The sequence below is a fragment of the Opisthocomus hoazin genome, chromosome Z (assembly GCF_030867145.1).
Source record: "Opisthocomus hoazin isolate bOpiHoa1 chromosome Z, bOpiHoa1.hap1, whole genome shotgun sequence".
In the NCBI taxonomy this organism is placed as follows: Eukaryota; Metazoa; Chordata; class Aves; order Opisthocomiformes; family Opisthocomidae; genus Opisthocomus; species Opisthocomus hoazin.
In genome coordinates this window covers 7,490,645-7,507,114 of record NC_134454.1, presented here as the reverse complement: position 1 = coordinate 7,507,114, position 16,470 = coordinate 7,490,645, and the positions used below count along the sequence as shown (strand labels likewise).

Here is a 16,470-nt window from a genome sequence, read left to right as displayed (position 1 = left end):
AGATATTTTGTTTGCTGTTCTAACAGGCAGCAAATGAAGCCAGTCTGTTTTACACAAGAGATTTTTTTTATGAAGAGATATTTATAACAAACAAAAACAGAGCTTTCTGAAATTGCAGTTCTCAAAAATGAGAATGTCTGTTTACATACACCTTATGAAGCAAAACTAAGCAAAACAGGCTTTAAACAGCTTCTTTACAATAAGCATGTGATACATAACTAGCTCCAGATTCTAACACATGCACTTGTGGGGAAAGCACAAGAGGCTAAACTTCACATTTCCTGGGATGGACCCCCTGTGAGACAGGGGCATGGGCTACATCCTGTACTACATCCAACGAGATTCAGGACACATCTCATTAACTTCTCTTGAATAATGAAATAATGGCATGATAAAATTCATCTGATCACCAATAAGTTGTTCCAAGTGCTAATGACATTTTCCCCAGGGGGCCACATTCAAGGACAGTCAGGTATGCCACTGGGAAGTGTTCATCGACCTACAAAAAACACAGCAGAAACGTCCTGGGTATCTTTGGTGCAAGGACAGTGACAAAGCTCTCTGCTGCTTCCCTAACTCTTCCATCTCATTTCTCACCTCAGCTGCAAAGCTCTTACCCATGATCAACAGTTGATTTATAGCAAGGTTCAGTTTTTGCACCACAGGAACCAATCTATAAATTCAATAGATGCAAGAGAATTTTACAAGGTCTTGATTAGCTAAGAATAACTACCACTTTTTAACAGGTGTTTTTTTCTAGCAATTATAAGATGCTCCAGAATTTTCCTGTCAAAAAATGGGGATAATCTACAAAAATTGTCAAACATTTTAAAAATCAGGCTTATCGAAAACCACCCAGGAGGTTTTACGATACTGACAGTTCCTTCTCATATGCTGCCAGCAGGTATACTTGCAAGCCATCAAGATACTAACACTTTGCCAGTTACCACCTATCTATTGAACTGTAGTATACCATATGCATATAACCAGTCTATTCCAAATGCAAAATAAAATACATGTCTGACCTCAGAAGCAGTAGTAGACTAAGTGTTCAGATATTATGAATTATTATGGCTTTGCAGGTGGCCAGTAACATCGAAAGCTCTGGTAATACAATAATTTGAAATTTAACCCCATATCCATAGATTAGCTCATCTTCTGACACTATGAAATGTTGTATGTAATTATATAGGCAAATGAAGAAAACAACAGTATTATTTCCTAACTTGAGAAACTGCTCATCAGCTCTTCATATCAACCACTCAGGGAAACTTAGATGACTAAATGTTGCTAGCAGCTTTGCCTGACCAGAACCAGAAGACAGAACCTCAGAACAGAGCATTTTATCTTACACCGCAGGTTAATATAGATAAAAATACTCAAAGAACATACATAAATAAAGCAAATAAATAAATAAATACAACACCAACTCACTGTGCCTGCCCCTTACCCAGGACATATGTGTTTCATTTACTGTTTTAGCTTTCCCAAAGCATATGTGTGTTTTCTACGCAGGTCGAATACTTCAGAGCTTGCTGTGCAAATTTAAGTAACATGTTTAAATTCTTTTCTTCAACTGCATTTGTTTTTGAAGTGGTGACTATTTGGGGAGGAAGGTGTTATGGCAATGACACAATGTTTTATCAGATCATGACCTTGAAAAATTTAAATACTGCAAATTTATAGGATAGACAATTATTTTTCTGGGACTCAAGTCAAAACATTTTTCTTTGTAAAGATTTTAATCAACTTAAAAAGAAAAGTCTATCTGTTAATAAATTAGGTCCACGGTTCACTAAGAGAAATTACATTTTGTGTAAACTTTCAACTTCAGAAGGAAAAACACGCAGTTTCTGGAAAATCTGATGAAGCAAGCCAAAATACTGAACGACTCCATGCAAAGAACCCTAAGTACTATTCAAACATCGGAAGAGTTCAAGCTATTTAATTCAGCTTACTCTTACCATACACAGGGATTAAAAAGAGTAGTTATTAAAAAAAAAAAAAGCCTTTCAATGACAGTGAAAACTCGCAGAATACATAGCACTACAGGGTATACATACCAAACCAATAGATAGTAGTGAGTCAGATTCTAAAAAATTGACTGAACATTTTTTGTATCTTCCTCAGTGTCACTCTAGAGATAAAACAGAACAACTCAGTTTGTGATTTTCTTCAGAACTTAAAAAAAATGACCTTGTTGTTTGTATGGCTCACGTCACTAGTCCACAGAAGGAGGCTCTCAGGAACACTCAGATTGTACCTACACGGTCTTACCTGTGTAAGAAGTGTAAGAAGTGTAAGAAGTGAGCTAACTCTGCCTAAACTCTGAGCTTGCTGGCTACATGCCAGAATAGATCCAAATACCACATATCGACGATTAGTGTTGAGGACAGCTCCCACTGCACAGAATTTCTCAAGGATTTTGAAGAGAAATATTCACTACTAATACAAAATGGACTGAATCCTGTCTATAAAGTTGAAAATTGGAAGAAAAAATGCAGATTGAAAGTATGCATAAAACAATAACTGGTATGTTGCCCTCATCACACATGACGTAAAGCCTGTTAGCCTGATTTTCTCCTCTTCCTTGTGATAGCATGTCAAAGTCCTACTATGCAGCCTTCCTCCCCATCCTCCAGAGAAACAAGCAGTAGCAGCAAGAAACACCCCATGCAGGCAGCAGGCTGTTTAAGAAGACACACCACAGCCTCTGTTTCCAGTCTCTGCCACAAGCATGGACTGTTACAGAAATGTCCTTCACCTGTACACCCCTGTGCTAGACACGGACATGCTCTCTGTATCCACACTTGAGACATGATTCCCTCATTACATCTAAAAGGGAACATGCAGATGCCTCACCCTGCTGCAACCTTGCCTTGAGTGCTCTGAGCCATTAAATGCCTCATGCTTCCCAGTTATGTGACATATTATTGAAGGAAAAAATAGTATCTCAAGATAAGGCCTAAAAGACAAATAAGCTGTTAGCTTTTCTCATTTTCTGCGAATATAAATAGCACACAGTTTTGTCTCACTCTCCTTTCTTTATGAAGACTGCATTTTAACCGCAATAGCTTCTCGTAGTTATTCAACCTTACCAAAGAAGTTCACTTGCATCTTTTTTTCCTTTTCAAAAAATCCTAACATCTTTGAGCTAAAATTGCATCAAAACTTCAAAGTCATGGAAATCTCCAGAGACTGGATGAACACAGTCCTTCCTATAAGCAATCAAGAATTCTCCTTGTTTGTCTCACTTTAGTTTTCTCTGCCTCCCTCAGGTTCAGAGGGTGGCCAGGTACGCCGTTTCCTTGCTGGCCAGCTACCACTTTTGCTTGATGGTAACAGAGGGTCTGTCACACCAGCAAAATACAGCACAAACTAGAAGGATACTAACATTTTAGCCTCAGTTTATCTGCAAAAACCCATGGTGACGGGTTCAGTGACCCATCTCTTCTTACATAATGGAAAAAAATAAAAGTATCCAGATACCAGTACAATAAAAGAAGTGTAAGAACTAAAGTTAGTAAACAGAACCTGCTATGATGAGTTCATTTTTGCTGTCTTCTAAGCCTTGCAAAGACTATCTGCAACATATGACCACTATGCATCTTGTACCTATCAGTACAAGCATAAAAGAAATTTAAAAATTAACTACAAAGCTTTTCACTGTGGGTGGCTAAATGATGAGAAAAGATGAGTATCCAAAGAGGCCATCATCATTTTCCAAAGTGTGCGATGATACAGACTCAGTATTCCAGATTAGCACTGCATTCAGGGCCCCTTCAGCAGCTCCTGACAACCAGAAGCAGAAGTAGCAGACCTCTGTCTTCAGAGGAAATGTCAGCTCTCACAAATACGCAAGGCAGACTTTTGAGAACCTGATCATAATTAAAGCAGATCAACAATCTTGCAGATGGCTTGCTTTTAATTTGGAACCAAATTTTCCACTGATTCACCGAAATGCCACGTTCCCAGCCCAGGCTTCACAGAGATTCATTTAACTGAGTTTAACAGTCCGAATTTAACTGGTCATATGCCATACATTTTCAATCACTCTGCCTGCACAGCTATCAATTATAATGATTTCTACAGTATTTGCTCAATTTGTATGTCTCTTTCCTTGACAAGTTATGTGATAATGGACCTGCTGAGGACCTGCTGAAGCATAGGAAGTTCCGTCTGAACATGAGGAAGAACTTCTTCACCCTGAGGGTGATAAAGCACTGGAACAGGCTGCCCAGGGAGGTGGTGGAGTCTCCTTCTCTGGAGATATTCAAGACCTGCCTGGACAAGGTCCTGTGCAGCCTGCTGTAGGTGACCCTGCTTCTGCAGGGGGGTTGGACTAGATGACCCACAGAGGTCCCTTCCAACCCCGAACACTCTGTGATTCTGTGCTTCACTGGTGCAGACATAACATCAGTGTCACAACTTAGCAGCTCATATTGTTAATTTACACAATGGATTCAGACCACATTCGTCCAGACATTCAAAAGCCAAGTCCTTGTGAGTCAGTTAGAGCTGAGCAGCCTTGTTTCTCAACACTGGCTCATTTTTAAAAAAGGACTTTCAATAATTTCAGCATTCTCAACATAAATATTCCTTAATCCAGTTTATGCATAGCCCACTCCTTTAAACAAACAAAGCAGACCTCATGTTCATGCCACCTACCAATTTCTGTAACAGATTACCATCAAATACCTTAAACAAGGTTCGACAAGTGTGTCTGAATCACTTGGAAACCGTAAGATCACAGGACTGAAACTTTGTCATACTAATTATGTAAAGCCACTGGAAAGAAATCCATGCATTTTTGCAAGCAGGCAAAGCAGGCTTTTCATGGAACAAAAGAAGCCTTGTTTTTTTCCACTATGTGACAAGTCCTAATTATAATCAATGATTTTTTACTGTTGGCCCAGATAAGCTTGTTTGCAGAGCTGTAATTTCTTAAAACAGAAATCTGAATGTTAATAGGAAAATACATCCACCAGCAGTATGACAGACCTTGAAGAAGAGCAGTGGCATTGCTTGATGTTTACATCTGATTAACCCTGGAGGCAATTCTGCAAATGTTAAACAGTAAAGAATATAGTAAAGAGCCAAAACAATTTAACTTTGTTTGAATGCATTTATAGAAATGTACCAAGAGTACCCACAAAGGCACACTGTCATATTTTCCTTGAGCCTATGCCAGCTAATGACCAATAGAAAGCATTCAAAGAAGGAAAAAAAGAGAGGGAAGGAAATTATTTAGAACAACTCTTTGTATCAAGCACACTGCTTCATGGACAGATCAGGAACATTACACTTCAACATTTCATGCAGAAACAGCTCTCAAAAAAGAATTCTTACCACAGTGGTATGTCTCTAAAATGATTCACTTATGATCTTGAACTTTGTAATGATGTGTGTTAATTTGCAAGAGCTGAGTACTCATGGAATAAAGTTGCTACGTATCCTTAAAAATGATGGTAAGAAAGTATCAAACCAAAATCAAAACAGTCTTCAACAGACAGGAGAAACAGGCCCTCTGAGTAGAAAAGGCGACATCTAAAAACAACCCCCCTATGGCTACATGAATTTTTAGGAAACCCAGATGCATTGAACAGAGCCAACTGAGTCCCATGGCAGTTCTAGACAAAACAGTCTCAGCACCCTCACTAGCTCCTCTTTCCGAATTTCCATTCCTCGGTTGAGCACTCTACACAGACACAGATTGCACCTTCACAGTGGCTACCTCTTAAAAGAGGTCCCTGTTTCCATGCAGCTTTGTTCAGAAAGGTTTGTTCTGCAGTTATTCAAGCCCTGTCAGAGCAAGACCAACAGCAACTGTGTTTCCGTAATGGAAGACTCCACTGCACTGGCTGTATTGGCAATACCCATGCCCAAGAAGCCGATGTCTATGTCAATCACTTATAGCTAGAGTTCACTATAATCATGTTCTGAACAGTGCTTAATCCCTATACTGTTCAAGTCCTTTGGAAACCTACCCTGCACATATTTATCTTTAAAAGTACACAAGCTTTCAGCATCTGCTAAATGCCACTTCAGCTAACTGGGATTACAATGGCAGTGAAACAGAATTGCTTCAGGGATCAGAGAAAATCACACTGATTCTTGTCTTCCTCGGTGTTTGGGCTACAGCACCTGAAGCTGAGGGGAAACCTTATTGCTCTCTGCAATTACCTGAAAGGAGGTTGTAGCGAGGTGGGTATCGCCTCTTCTCCCAAGTAGCAAGTGATAGGATGAGAGGAAATGGCCTCAAGTTGTGCCAGGGGAGGTTTGGATTGGATATTAGGAATAATTTCTCCACTGAAAGTGGTGTCAAGCAGTGGAACCGACTGCCCGGGGAAGTGATTGTGTCACCATGCCTGGAGGTACTTAAAAGATGTGTAGATGCAGCGCTTAGGGACATGGCTTAGTGGCGGACTTGGCAGTGTTAGGTTAACGGTTGAACTCAATGATCTCAAAGTGTTTTCCTAGTGAAGTGATTCTATGATTCTATGTAAATATGTCTATAAACCTGTGTTCAGCACATGCCATTGAAATCAACAGAATCACTGAGTTGTGTCTCACTGACATCAGGATTCTTTCTGGAAGAACCTCCCTAAAGTCTATGAGACTATTGCTGTGCAACCTACCCTCTAAAAATTCACAGGGCCAGACCCTGCTCTTGGTTCCTTTAAATGTTAAGTCAGTAAAAATATCTTAAACTAAATCTGAATGCTGAATACAATGTCAAAGAATACCTTAGCATGTCAAAATGCTTCAGAACGTATTTGCATTTGGTTTGCAATGTATTTCAACTCGTGCAATCATATGTGCACAAAAAGGTGTGTGGCATTTTTCCATTTCTTAATTACTCTGTACAAATAATCCAATGACTGTTCTATGATGCTTAATTCTCAACATTTGCTTTTAAGCTCTATGTTCACATACAAACCATCAGACTCAGATGTCTGAGAAGCTCTCGACAGAGTGCCAGAAGCATTAATTAAACCTCTAATCCTTAGGAAATCAGTGTCAATCACCTCAATAAAAGCCAACGGTGTGTTTAGATTTGCTCAAAACTTTTTGAAGAAGTAACACTGCAAGGCACAGTATGATCCATTAATTAGTTTCCTCTACTTCTCTCTTCCTTTCTTTAAAACAGAATCATGTTTTCTGGGAATGGTTTCTATCTGTTTCTGCTGTGACTGTATCATAACTTGCATTTTCTGTTTTCCCATCAGATATCATTAGGCTTTTCTATCAGTAAATGGAAAGCTACACAATTTACTCCCTCTGTTCCTGATACAGGTTCAACCAAACAGGGATGCTAAAAATGCAAAGTAAAATTTGCAGAAAAGAGCAGAAGTTATCTTCAAATATTTTATGGCTTATAATCAAATTTCCAGATACTTCACACAGATGTGCTCCATTAGCCTCCCAGCTTTGAATTAAAATAATTTTCTAGTTTTAAACCCTAATATTACAAAAAAAATCCCACCCAAAGCCCAAAACAAAACTAAACTCTAAATCTTCTGCAACTGAAATTTTGGCAGATACAAAGTTTGATTTGGGATTTCACATTTCAAGTAGATGAAATTTTTAAGAGTGCTTCATTTTTTTAGTTTACCATTTATTTATAGTTTGGTAAAGCAATGAAAAAAATCTCAAGAATGTTCGATTAAAATCATGCCACAGGGAAATAAAACTAAATAAAATATAATTTTTGTGCCTATACACAAGCACAAAGAAGTAATAAATTAGAAACCTTTCCACACAAACATAAGCATTTGTGCAATTAGGAATGTTCATTGTTATTTTTGGATACTTCACAGTCATGTTCTGGATTACAGTGAAACTAAAAAGATGCCTGTTTAAAAAAGTTCAATAAAAATCTGTGTAAAATTTCCAAATATGTAAGTCAAAAGGCAAGAAAGGCTGGTTCAAATACTTAACAGGAAAACAAAATAACTCAGCACAATAAAATTAGAGGTTTCATAAATTTCATTCTGTAATATAAAATATGGTTCTCTGGCTATCATTTTTCACTGTCATTAGTTCTACATCTGCATGTAGAAAGGAGTTTGCTTTGCATTTTTGAATGCAGAAAGAGATGCTTTGATATTAAAGGTCAGTACTTTGGATACCATAAGCCTTCAGGTGCTCACTGAACTCAAGTGGAAGTTGTGCATCTTAAGCAGCCACAGGAAAAGCACGTATCATTATATGCTGAACTATGGACGACGGATGCGTTATATACTTCATGCTGAAAGAAAAATATCAATAAAGCATTAGTACCATTGCTGAGAGGTAAGATTTATTAGCTTGGGCTAGATGCCATCTGATGTGATCACATGAGTTTGAGCTGATTGTGGAGGCACACCCACAATCCATAATTTGTTTTTCCTTTACACAGCTAAAACATCATAACCAAAACTAGTAGGTTGCTACAACTGCACAAACTTGTGAGACTTCGGAAGTCTTAGCTTTATGGTTGCAAATTAAAACTCAGCTTTTTTGTGTCTACACACCATGATACACTCTAATTACTCATACTTCTCTTCCTTTTCCGTGGTATTTCAGTTTCAGTCAGCTTACGGAACTAGTGAAAAAAATGGGCAACAAGCAACTATAAACCTTTCTAAGTTTCAGCAACTTGACTCAGCAAGTTTTCTGATGACACCAAACTGGGAGGAGTGGTAGATACACCAGAAGGCTGTGCTGCCATTCAGCGTGACCTGGATAGGCTGGAAAATTGGGCAGAGAGGAACCTGATGAGGTTCAACAAAGGCAAATGCAGGGTCCTGCATCTGGGGAGGAACAACCCCATGCATCAGTACAGGCTTGGGGTGGACTTGTTGGAGAGCAGCTCTGTGGAGAGGGTCCTGGGTGTCCTGGTGGACGACAGGTTAACCATGAGCCAGCAGTGTGCCCTGGCTGCCACGAAGGCCAATGGGATCCTGGGGTGCATCAAGAAGAGTGTGGCCAGCAGGACGAGGGAGGTTCTCCTTCCCCTCTACACTGCCCTAGTGAGGCCTCATCTGGAGTACTGTGTCCAGTTCTGGGCTCCCCAGTTCAAGAAAGATGAAGAGCTACTGGAGAGAGTCCAGCGGAGGGCTACAAGGATGATGAGGGGACTGGAACATCTCCCCTACGAGGAGAGGCTGAGGGAGCTGGGCTTGTTCAGCCTGAAGAAGAGAAGGATGCGAGGGGACCTAATAAATGCTTACAAATATCTGAAGGGTGGGTGTCAGGAAGATGGGGCCAAGCTCTTTTCAGTGGTGCCCAGTGACAGGACAAGGGACAATGGGCACAAACTGAGGCACAGGAAGTTCTGTCTGAAGATGAGGAAGAACTTCTTCCCTCTGAGGGTGACGGAGCACTGGAACAGGCTGCCCAGGGAGGTGGTGGAGTCTCCTTCTCTGGAGATATCCAAGACCCGCCTGGACAAGGTCCTGTGCAGCCTGCTGTAGGTGACCCTGCTTCGGCAGGACGGTTGGACTAGATGACCCACAGAGGTCCCTTCCAACCCCTACCATTCTGTGATTCTGTGATTCTGTGAATTACTGTTCTTTTAACATTATTTAAGACTAGCTGCTCAATTGCTACTTTAGCATAGTGAAAAATTTTTCTGCAAGCACGTAAGCAAAAACAATTTCAAAAATATTTATGGTTTCCATTTTATCAAGACTTCAGTGCAATATAGGATTTTATATGGTCTTTCTTTATCATGAAGAAACAGTAGCATGTGCTATACATAAAATATGCAGCACAAGCCACACATAACACATCATATGAAGGCATACTGCTAAAGCCTGAAGATGAAAAAAAAATCCCAGTCATTGTTACAGAACGCATTTCTGGTTTTAATCAAAATTTCATCTTGAGTACCATCTTCCAAGCACATGTTCTTCACATATCGCACACACGTCTATCTGAATACTCACGCTCACTCAAAGATGTTTACTTGTGTCTCAGAAAAGCATTATACAACTGTTTTAAGTTGTATACTCTTTTTTTAATCATACCTTCTGTTTTACATGCTTGATAGACTAATGTGTTGGATAATTTCAGATATTTAGCAGATGTTAAATGGATGTTTCTTCAAATCTTACAGAAATACTAGCAATTTTATTGGTTTAAATCACATCAAGCAGATGTGATAAGAAGTGCAGTATATGTATTACTATCCCATACTTTACAATACCAACAACATTGTGCTGAAGCATAGCTCAGAACTTACAGAAAGCGAAAAGACTGAATTCAGTTTCACAAGCAGAAGCACTCCTGGTATACCTGAACGAAACTGCAAAGAGAGAGCCCGAAATTTATCTCTAACAACATGCTGTTGCTGTTTACACCAGAATAAATACATTAAGCTTAATGTTTGCATAGCATGACAATAAGGTTAATAAAGTAGCTCTTATTCCATCTGAACTTTAAAAGTATGAAAATATTCACTACAAAAGAAGGAACACCGAGTAGAAAATAAGCTCACAGGTACAGCCAAAGAGCAAAAGGTCAGCACTTGCCAATTGCTACTGTGGAGTTTCCACAGCTACTGGGAATTCTCTTTTTTTCTAAACCAGAGGAAATCTGAAGGAACTTCAGATACCATTGTGTGGTAACTGCTGGCAAACATTACAGATTTTATCTCAACCACTGGCATACTGACTGCTTGCATTTCAACATCAAATTTTCATTCAACTTTAACTTTTTTCTACAAAGTACCAGCTAATGCATAAACTAATAAATAAATACAACACATTTGAACATGCCATACCTACTTCATATAAAGAAGTTTCGGAAGAGACACTAAATATGTATTACCATGTCATGAATAATTTTTTGTAGTCTTTAAACCAGGTCACTGAAAAGAATAATGCATTCCAGATGCAGTAAGTTGGAATAGAATCTGAAGGATACTTTCATGAACTGTAAGGGAGCCCAACACATTTTAACAATTATTTAATGAACTCCTATTCCAAACAAGTCAACTTCAGGTGAGGCCTCTTGCATGCAGGTACTCTTCAACTTCACGAATTTCCCTGTAATAAAGCAAGGCCAACCACAGTAACCTACTTTGGCTTCCCATATAAAAGGAAATGCAGGACTCCATGTAATTCATGCTTTTTAAAATTAAAGAGCATTTTTTAGAACAAGAACCAATCTTCTAAGAATGGTCAGGAATGAAAAATACACCACAATTTTTCAGTACACAGAGAAAGTATATTGGATCAAATTGCCAAGATTTAATCTGAACATGCAGCTTTGGCAGAAAATTCAGTTAAAGCTGTAAAAAGAGAGCCTGATTCACAGGAAAACAACAACACAAACCATATGTATCAGGACCAATATGCAATTATTTTTCACTCCACCCTAGTTACCTTTGTACAGAGGGACAAGTATGCTGTGAGTTTCTGACCTTAAGAATGCTGGACTTTAAGTTTGGATCTGATTATCATGATGGTCACATGTTTTTATGGGCTACTATTTGATTAATACTCACCCTACAACACTTCTATCTTCAAGAACCGAAGAAGGCTGCTCATTGCCTGTAGCTATAGTTTATCACTTCAAATTTTTGTTGCATAGATAAATAGGAACTAGTCCAGATGTGGCAAAAGAAATGCTGAGGTCAAAGTAATATTCTACTTCGCTCTGATTTTAACTATAAGCACATCAAGTACTGCAGTCCTAGCTGTTCTTCAAGTCTCTTCTCAGATGTATGATTTCATCATCACAGAGCGTTAACAGAGAAGAACAAAATAATTTTATGAAGTTCAGCTTATAATTAGTTGTGCATCTGATTTCGCATTATCTCTAGTAGCGTTCCAGTAATACAACCTAGAAGTAACCTTGACCCTGTATTACTAAAACTTTGCAAAGCTTGCTGAACTATCACAGCAATCCATTGGGACATACAACGCAGTATAGAACAATATACTTTCAGCACTCAGCTGGGCAGAAACAAGTATTTCATGATAAACATACTGACTAGGACCCACTGCAATATATGCTTAATGAGAAGATTGTCCCTTGCGAAATGTCAGGAACCATCAACACATACAATGCTCACACAATGACTAGTGTGTGATGTCACTAAGGTGACTAGTGTAACTGGCTGCATCTGATTATAGGATGTCTTGATACGTTACACGAAGGTAGTTCCTTCCAAAGACCTATAACTTCTACTATATTCTCTGTAGTAAATCTGGTTGGCCCACACAATAGATATGTATTTGGCATTTTTCCTTCCCTGCTTGGTCTACTAGATTGCCTCTTATTAGTATGTAAACTGCAGTGGATGTAGACTTTTACATTATACTGATTTTAGAGAAAAGAGGCATCCAACACGCAGAATCAGAAGATACATTCTAGAAGGACCCCAGGTGGACAAATAAAGATTATGAATGGATTATTTTGATTTATCACTTAAAGGCATAAACTCATACAGGTTTGGTGAAAAGTTTCAAATTTCTTTCACATATCTTTTTGTTAATTACAGAAATCATACTTCACGATCACCTTGCCCAAAGTGTTCTCCCTAATACCTCACTTAGAATCTCAGTTCAAAACTTTAAATAGTATTGATACAATTGTAAATTTCACTGTTTGGTGAGAAAGGTATGAAATCTGGCTGAAGTACTGAAGCGGGTCCAGAGGAGGGCCATGAAGACGACCAGAGGGCTGGAGTAGCTCTCCTGTGAGGACAGGCTGAGGCAGTTGGGGCTGTTCAGCCTGGAGAAGACAAGGCTCCGGGGTGACCTTATAGCAGTATTAAAGTGCCTGGAGGGGGCCTACAGGAAGGATGGAGAGGGACTTTTCACAAGGATGAGTAGTGATAAGAAAAGGGGGAACGGCTGTAAACTGAAAGAGGGCAGATTTAGATTACACACTAGGAAGAAATTCTTCACCATGAGGGTGGTGAAACACTGGGGCAGGTTGCCCAGAGCAGCTGTGGCTGCCCCCTCCCTGGCAGTGTTCAAGCCCAGGTTGGATGGAGCTCTGAGCACCCTGGGCTGGTAGAAGATGCCCCTGCTCATGGCAGGGGGGTTGGAACCAGATGATCTTTAAGGTCCCTTCCAAACCCTACCATTCTATGATTCTATAATTCTACTAAATGTATAGAGACATCCAGACTATGCCCCCTCAGCATTAGAAAGCCAAATACATTTTTCCCAATTCACACCATCTGTGAAACGGTAAAGGTAGAAAACAGCAAGCTGTTTCACAACCCTGCTAAAGAGTGCCACTTTTGCATGCTTGTCCCAAGAAAGGGGGCCTATGTTCCATATTTACACCCACATTATGAGGGTTATCATGTCACCCTGAATATTTCTACATTTCCTTACACCTCTAAACATGAAAGGAGGATGAACATGTGGCTGCTGCTTCTGATATGCAAACGTCTTGGCACTATGCAGCAATACTTACTGAAGTTCAGTAAAATTAATCACACTTTTTAGTGTTTCTGAAAGCAATCACTCTTCGAGAAGCTAAAATAGACACCTTTCATTTTTCTGTGACACAGCATGTCTTAGCACACGCTTTAGTTTAGGTTTAGTAATCTCAAAAACATTACCATATGAAGTACTTTACCGACTTAAACATTAACATATTAATCATCAGTGAATGATGATTCTTTCAACACTCAAAGAAGCCTCATAATCATGAGAAGGTCACTGTAAACATCCTTTCCAAACAGGCAGGGCAGGGAGTATAGAGTGCTACTAACACAGTGTTTTCCCCGGTTTTACGGGATCCCTTGTCGTAATTTTCCTACTAGAAAAACTCGGGCTACTTGCACTGCTCTTCTTCAGTGGTCTTTCACTGTTCCTGCCCTCTTTCTTTGTACTGTTGTCGTCCTCATTCATCTCCTGATGCCTGTCTCCATCTCTTTTTTTCATGTGCTATTCCCTTGAAAAATTACTTTCTTGACTCCTAATAATTCTTTTTTTCTCCTTCTCTCTCTCACCACAAAACTGAACAAGAAATCCCTGCGGAGGAACTGAAATTAATGGTAAACTCTGATACAATGTATCTGGAGTTCAGGCTCTAGTGTGACAAAAGGGAAGGATAAAGAGTATTCCAGTGTCCTTCCTGGTCCTTTAAATTCAGGAGAGAAATCTGGGAAGATACCTGCTCTCCCTGAAGGATAGTGGCCCTTAGAAGTAAAAAAAAGTGAAAGGAAAAAATTCCCTCTTATCTACTGGACAAGTAAACATCTACATCATGGTAAGAAAATTATTCAACTAGGCACACATTGAAATAGAGTCCTAGGATCAATTTGAATTTCACAACATACAAACAAATATGTTTTTTTTTCAAGTTAATAATAATCAGCAGCTATTCCTAGAAATTACATATTCATTGTTCTGTTAGGTTATGTGGAGGACTCGAAACAGCACTGGTGAGGCTGCTTTCTGCTGACATGAAATAAGCACTTAGTAAGGGTAAGATAATCATCATCCAAAATACAGACTATATGTAATGCTAGTCAAGAATCTGAATTACAGAGATTGTAGATGGTTCACTGGAGTCTAAACATAAAGAGATTCTAGGGCTTACTGATTAGATTGTTATCCCATGTGATTACATACGTGTGAGTCTGACTCGCAGTGACCCTAAGAAAAACCGGAAGAAAAACATGACTTTGAGGGTTTAATGTTCAGTGCTAGAATTTGTGAAGAGAGAAATTGTTGTGTTTTATTCCTACTGTATTCATGGAATTAGACTGCGGGTCTGGCTTCTGTTAGTAATGAAACAAACAACTGCCTTAAAAAATATCCAACTCTTCTCAGTTTCTCATGGTAATATTATGCAAGATTTTGAAAATTTCTCAAGTCAAAAAGGAGTAATACAATGCCAGAATATTTCAGGATAAACTGTGTCACTTATTCTGCAGCACTTTTGCTGCATGTATCCTTCATGCAGGTTCTTACCTAAGTTTTGCTTTATGAAGGTCTACCATGTCACTTTTTCAGCCTACAGTAAAATTTTATAAATTCAGAAAATAAAATTACATATAATCCTATCTGTTGGTACTTATCAAATTAAAGAACAGCTTTCCTTTCTATCTATGTGGAAAGATGGAGCAGTCATTCATTCAAACAGACTAGTTAAAAAGCACATCATTAACTAGGAAAAGCAAAGGCAGAATTACAGCTTGTCAGTATTTTCATGAGTAATAGAGAGACTTGTATCAGTAAGAGAGAGAGAATTCAGACTTACTGTGCATTTGTTTGGCTTCTCTCCTGAGTGGACTCTCATGTGAATCAGCAGTTTATAACGGGCATTAAATGGCTTGTACCTTCTTGGGCACCCTGCCCAGAAGCAAGTGAAGTCCTCTCCTTTCCTCTGGTCTATATGGATCTTCTCTATGTGCCGCACAAGTTCCTCTTGCTGGTCATACAGCGCACTGCAGTCAACCCAGCGACAGCCGTGCTTGCCATTGAAATCATCTAGCTCACCATCTTCATCAAGCAGGGACCTTGGGACAGGAGGCACAGGCAGAGGATGAATGTGACTGGGGAGGCTGTGTGGATGCCGGTGCTGGTGAGCATGGTATGGTGGGGGTGGCCCTTGTGGAGGAGGTGGCGACAGCAGGGATGGAGGAGGCATGTTGACCATACGGCCTGAGAAGTCATCCAGACGTTCATTTTTTAGGAGGCTCACTGCCTGGTTATCTGCAGGCAGCATGCCTTGCTGGATCACCATGTTACTTGTGGCGGCCATCTGCAAGCTGGCTTGCTCCAGCTGCTGCATCCGCTGATATTCACCAGCCCCATTCTCCACACACCCTGGGAAGGTGACGTTGCCATTAGCCATGAGAAGGCCTTTCTGGGAAGCTGGAATAGAGCAATTTTGGGGTATACAGCTTCCTCTCACTCCTAGAAAATGTCCATAGACCTCAGGCTGTGGGGAGACGTTTGTTGGTGATGTCCTGGAGCTGTTGATGTAGGCCACCAGAGAGGTTGGGGATGTACGGATGATTGTATTGAAGTCAATTCCAATGCCGTCAGAGAGAGGAGATAGAGAGAGTGCTCTCTTTTTGGAGCGGGCTGATTGAGACCGGGCTGAGGAATGGTGAGGACTAGAGTGAGGGGAATGTTTATTTTCCATGCCATGTAAGTGGGACGGCAACAAGTTAGAGACACAGTTACTTAACACAGATGTTCCAGGTGAAAAATTTAGTAAGTTCCCCAGCTCGCTGCCATTTTGTAAACCTTGGTCAGGAGGAACAGAAGAAAATGTTCTGTACCCGTGCGACCACTCTTGCTTAACACTCAGAGTGGACTGACTTTCTGACAAGCTTATCGTTGTAGAGGCCAGAGACTCACGTGACAAGAGTGACCTGGAATAAAGGCACAATAAAGTAAGTAAGCAATAGTTCTTCTATCCTCACGCACACATAAAATTAAAGAAAGGCTACATGTGAGAAAAGTTCTCCCTAATTTTAGGTACTCAACTTCAGCACTCAGT

General features: G+C 39.8%; 1 protein-coding gene across 2 annotated transcripts in view; it reads right to left on the bottom strand.

Annotated features, from left to right (window-relative positions):
* The window catches only part of GLIS3 (GLIS family zinc finger 3), a 182,163-nt gene that overhangs the window by 114,995 nt on the left and 50,698 nt on the right, over positions 1-16,470 (bottom strand). For both annotated transcript variants that reach the window (XM_075410664.1, XM_075410665.1), the window contains one exon: positions 15,220-16,342. In XM_075410664.1, the coding sequence (XP_075266779.1) occupies positions 15,220-16,342 (1,123 nt within the window). The remainder of the gene's footprint in view (positions 1-15,219; positions 16,343-16,470) is intronic.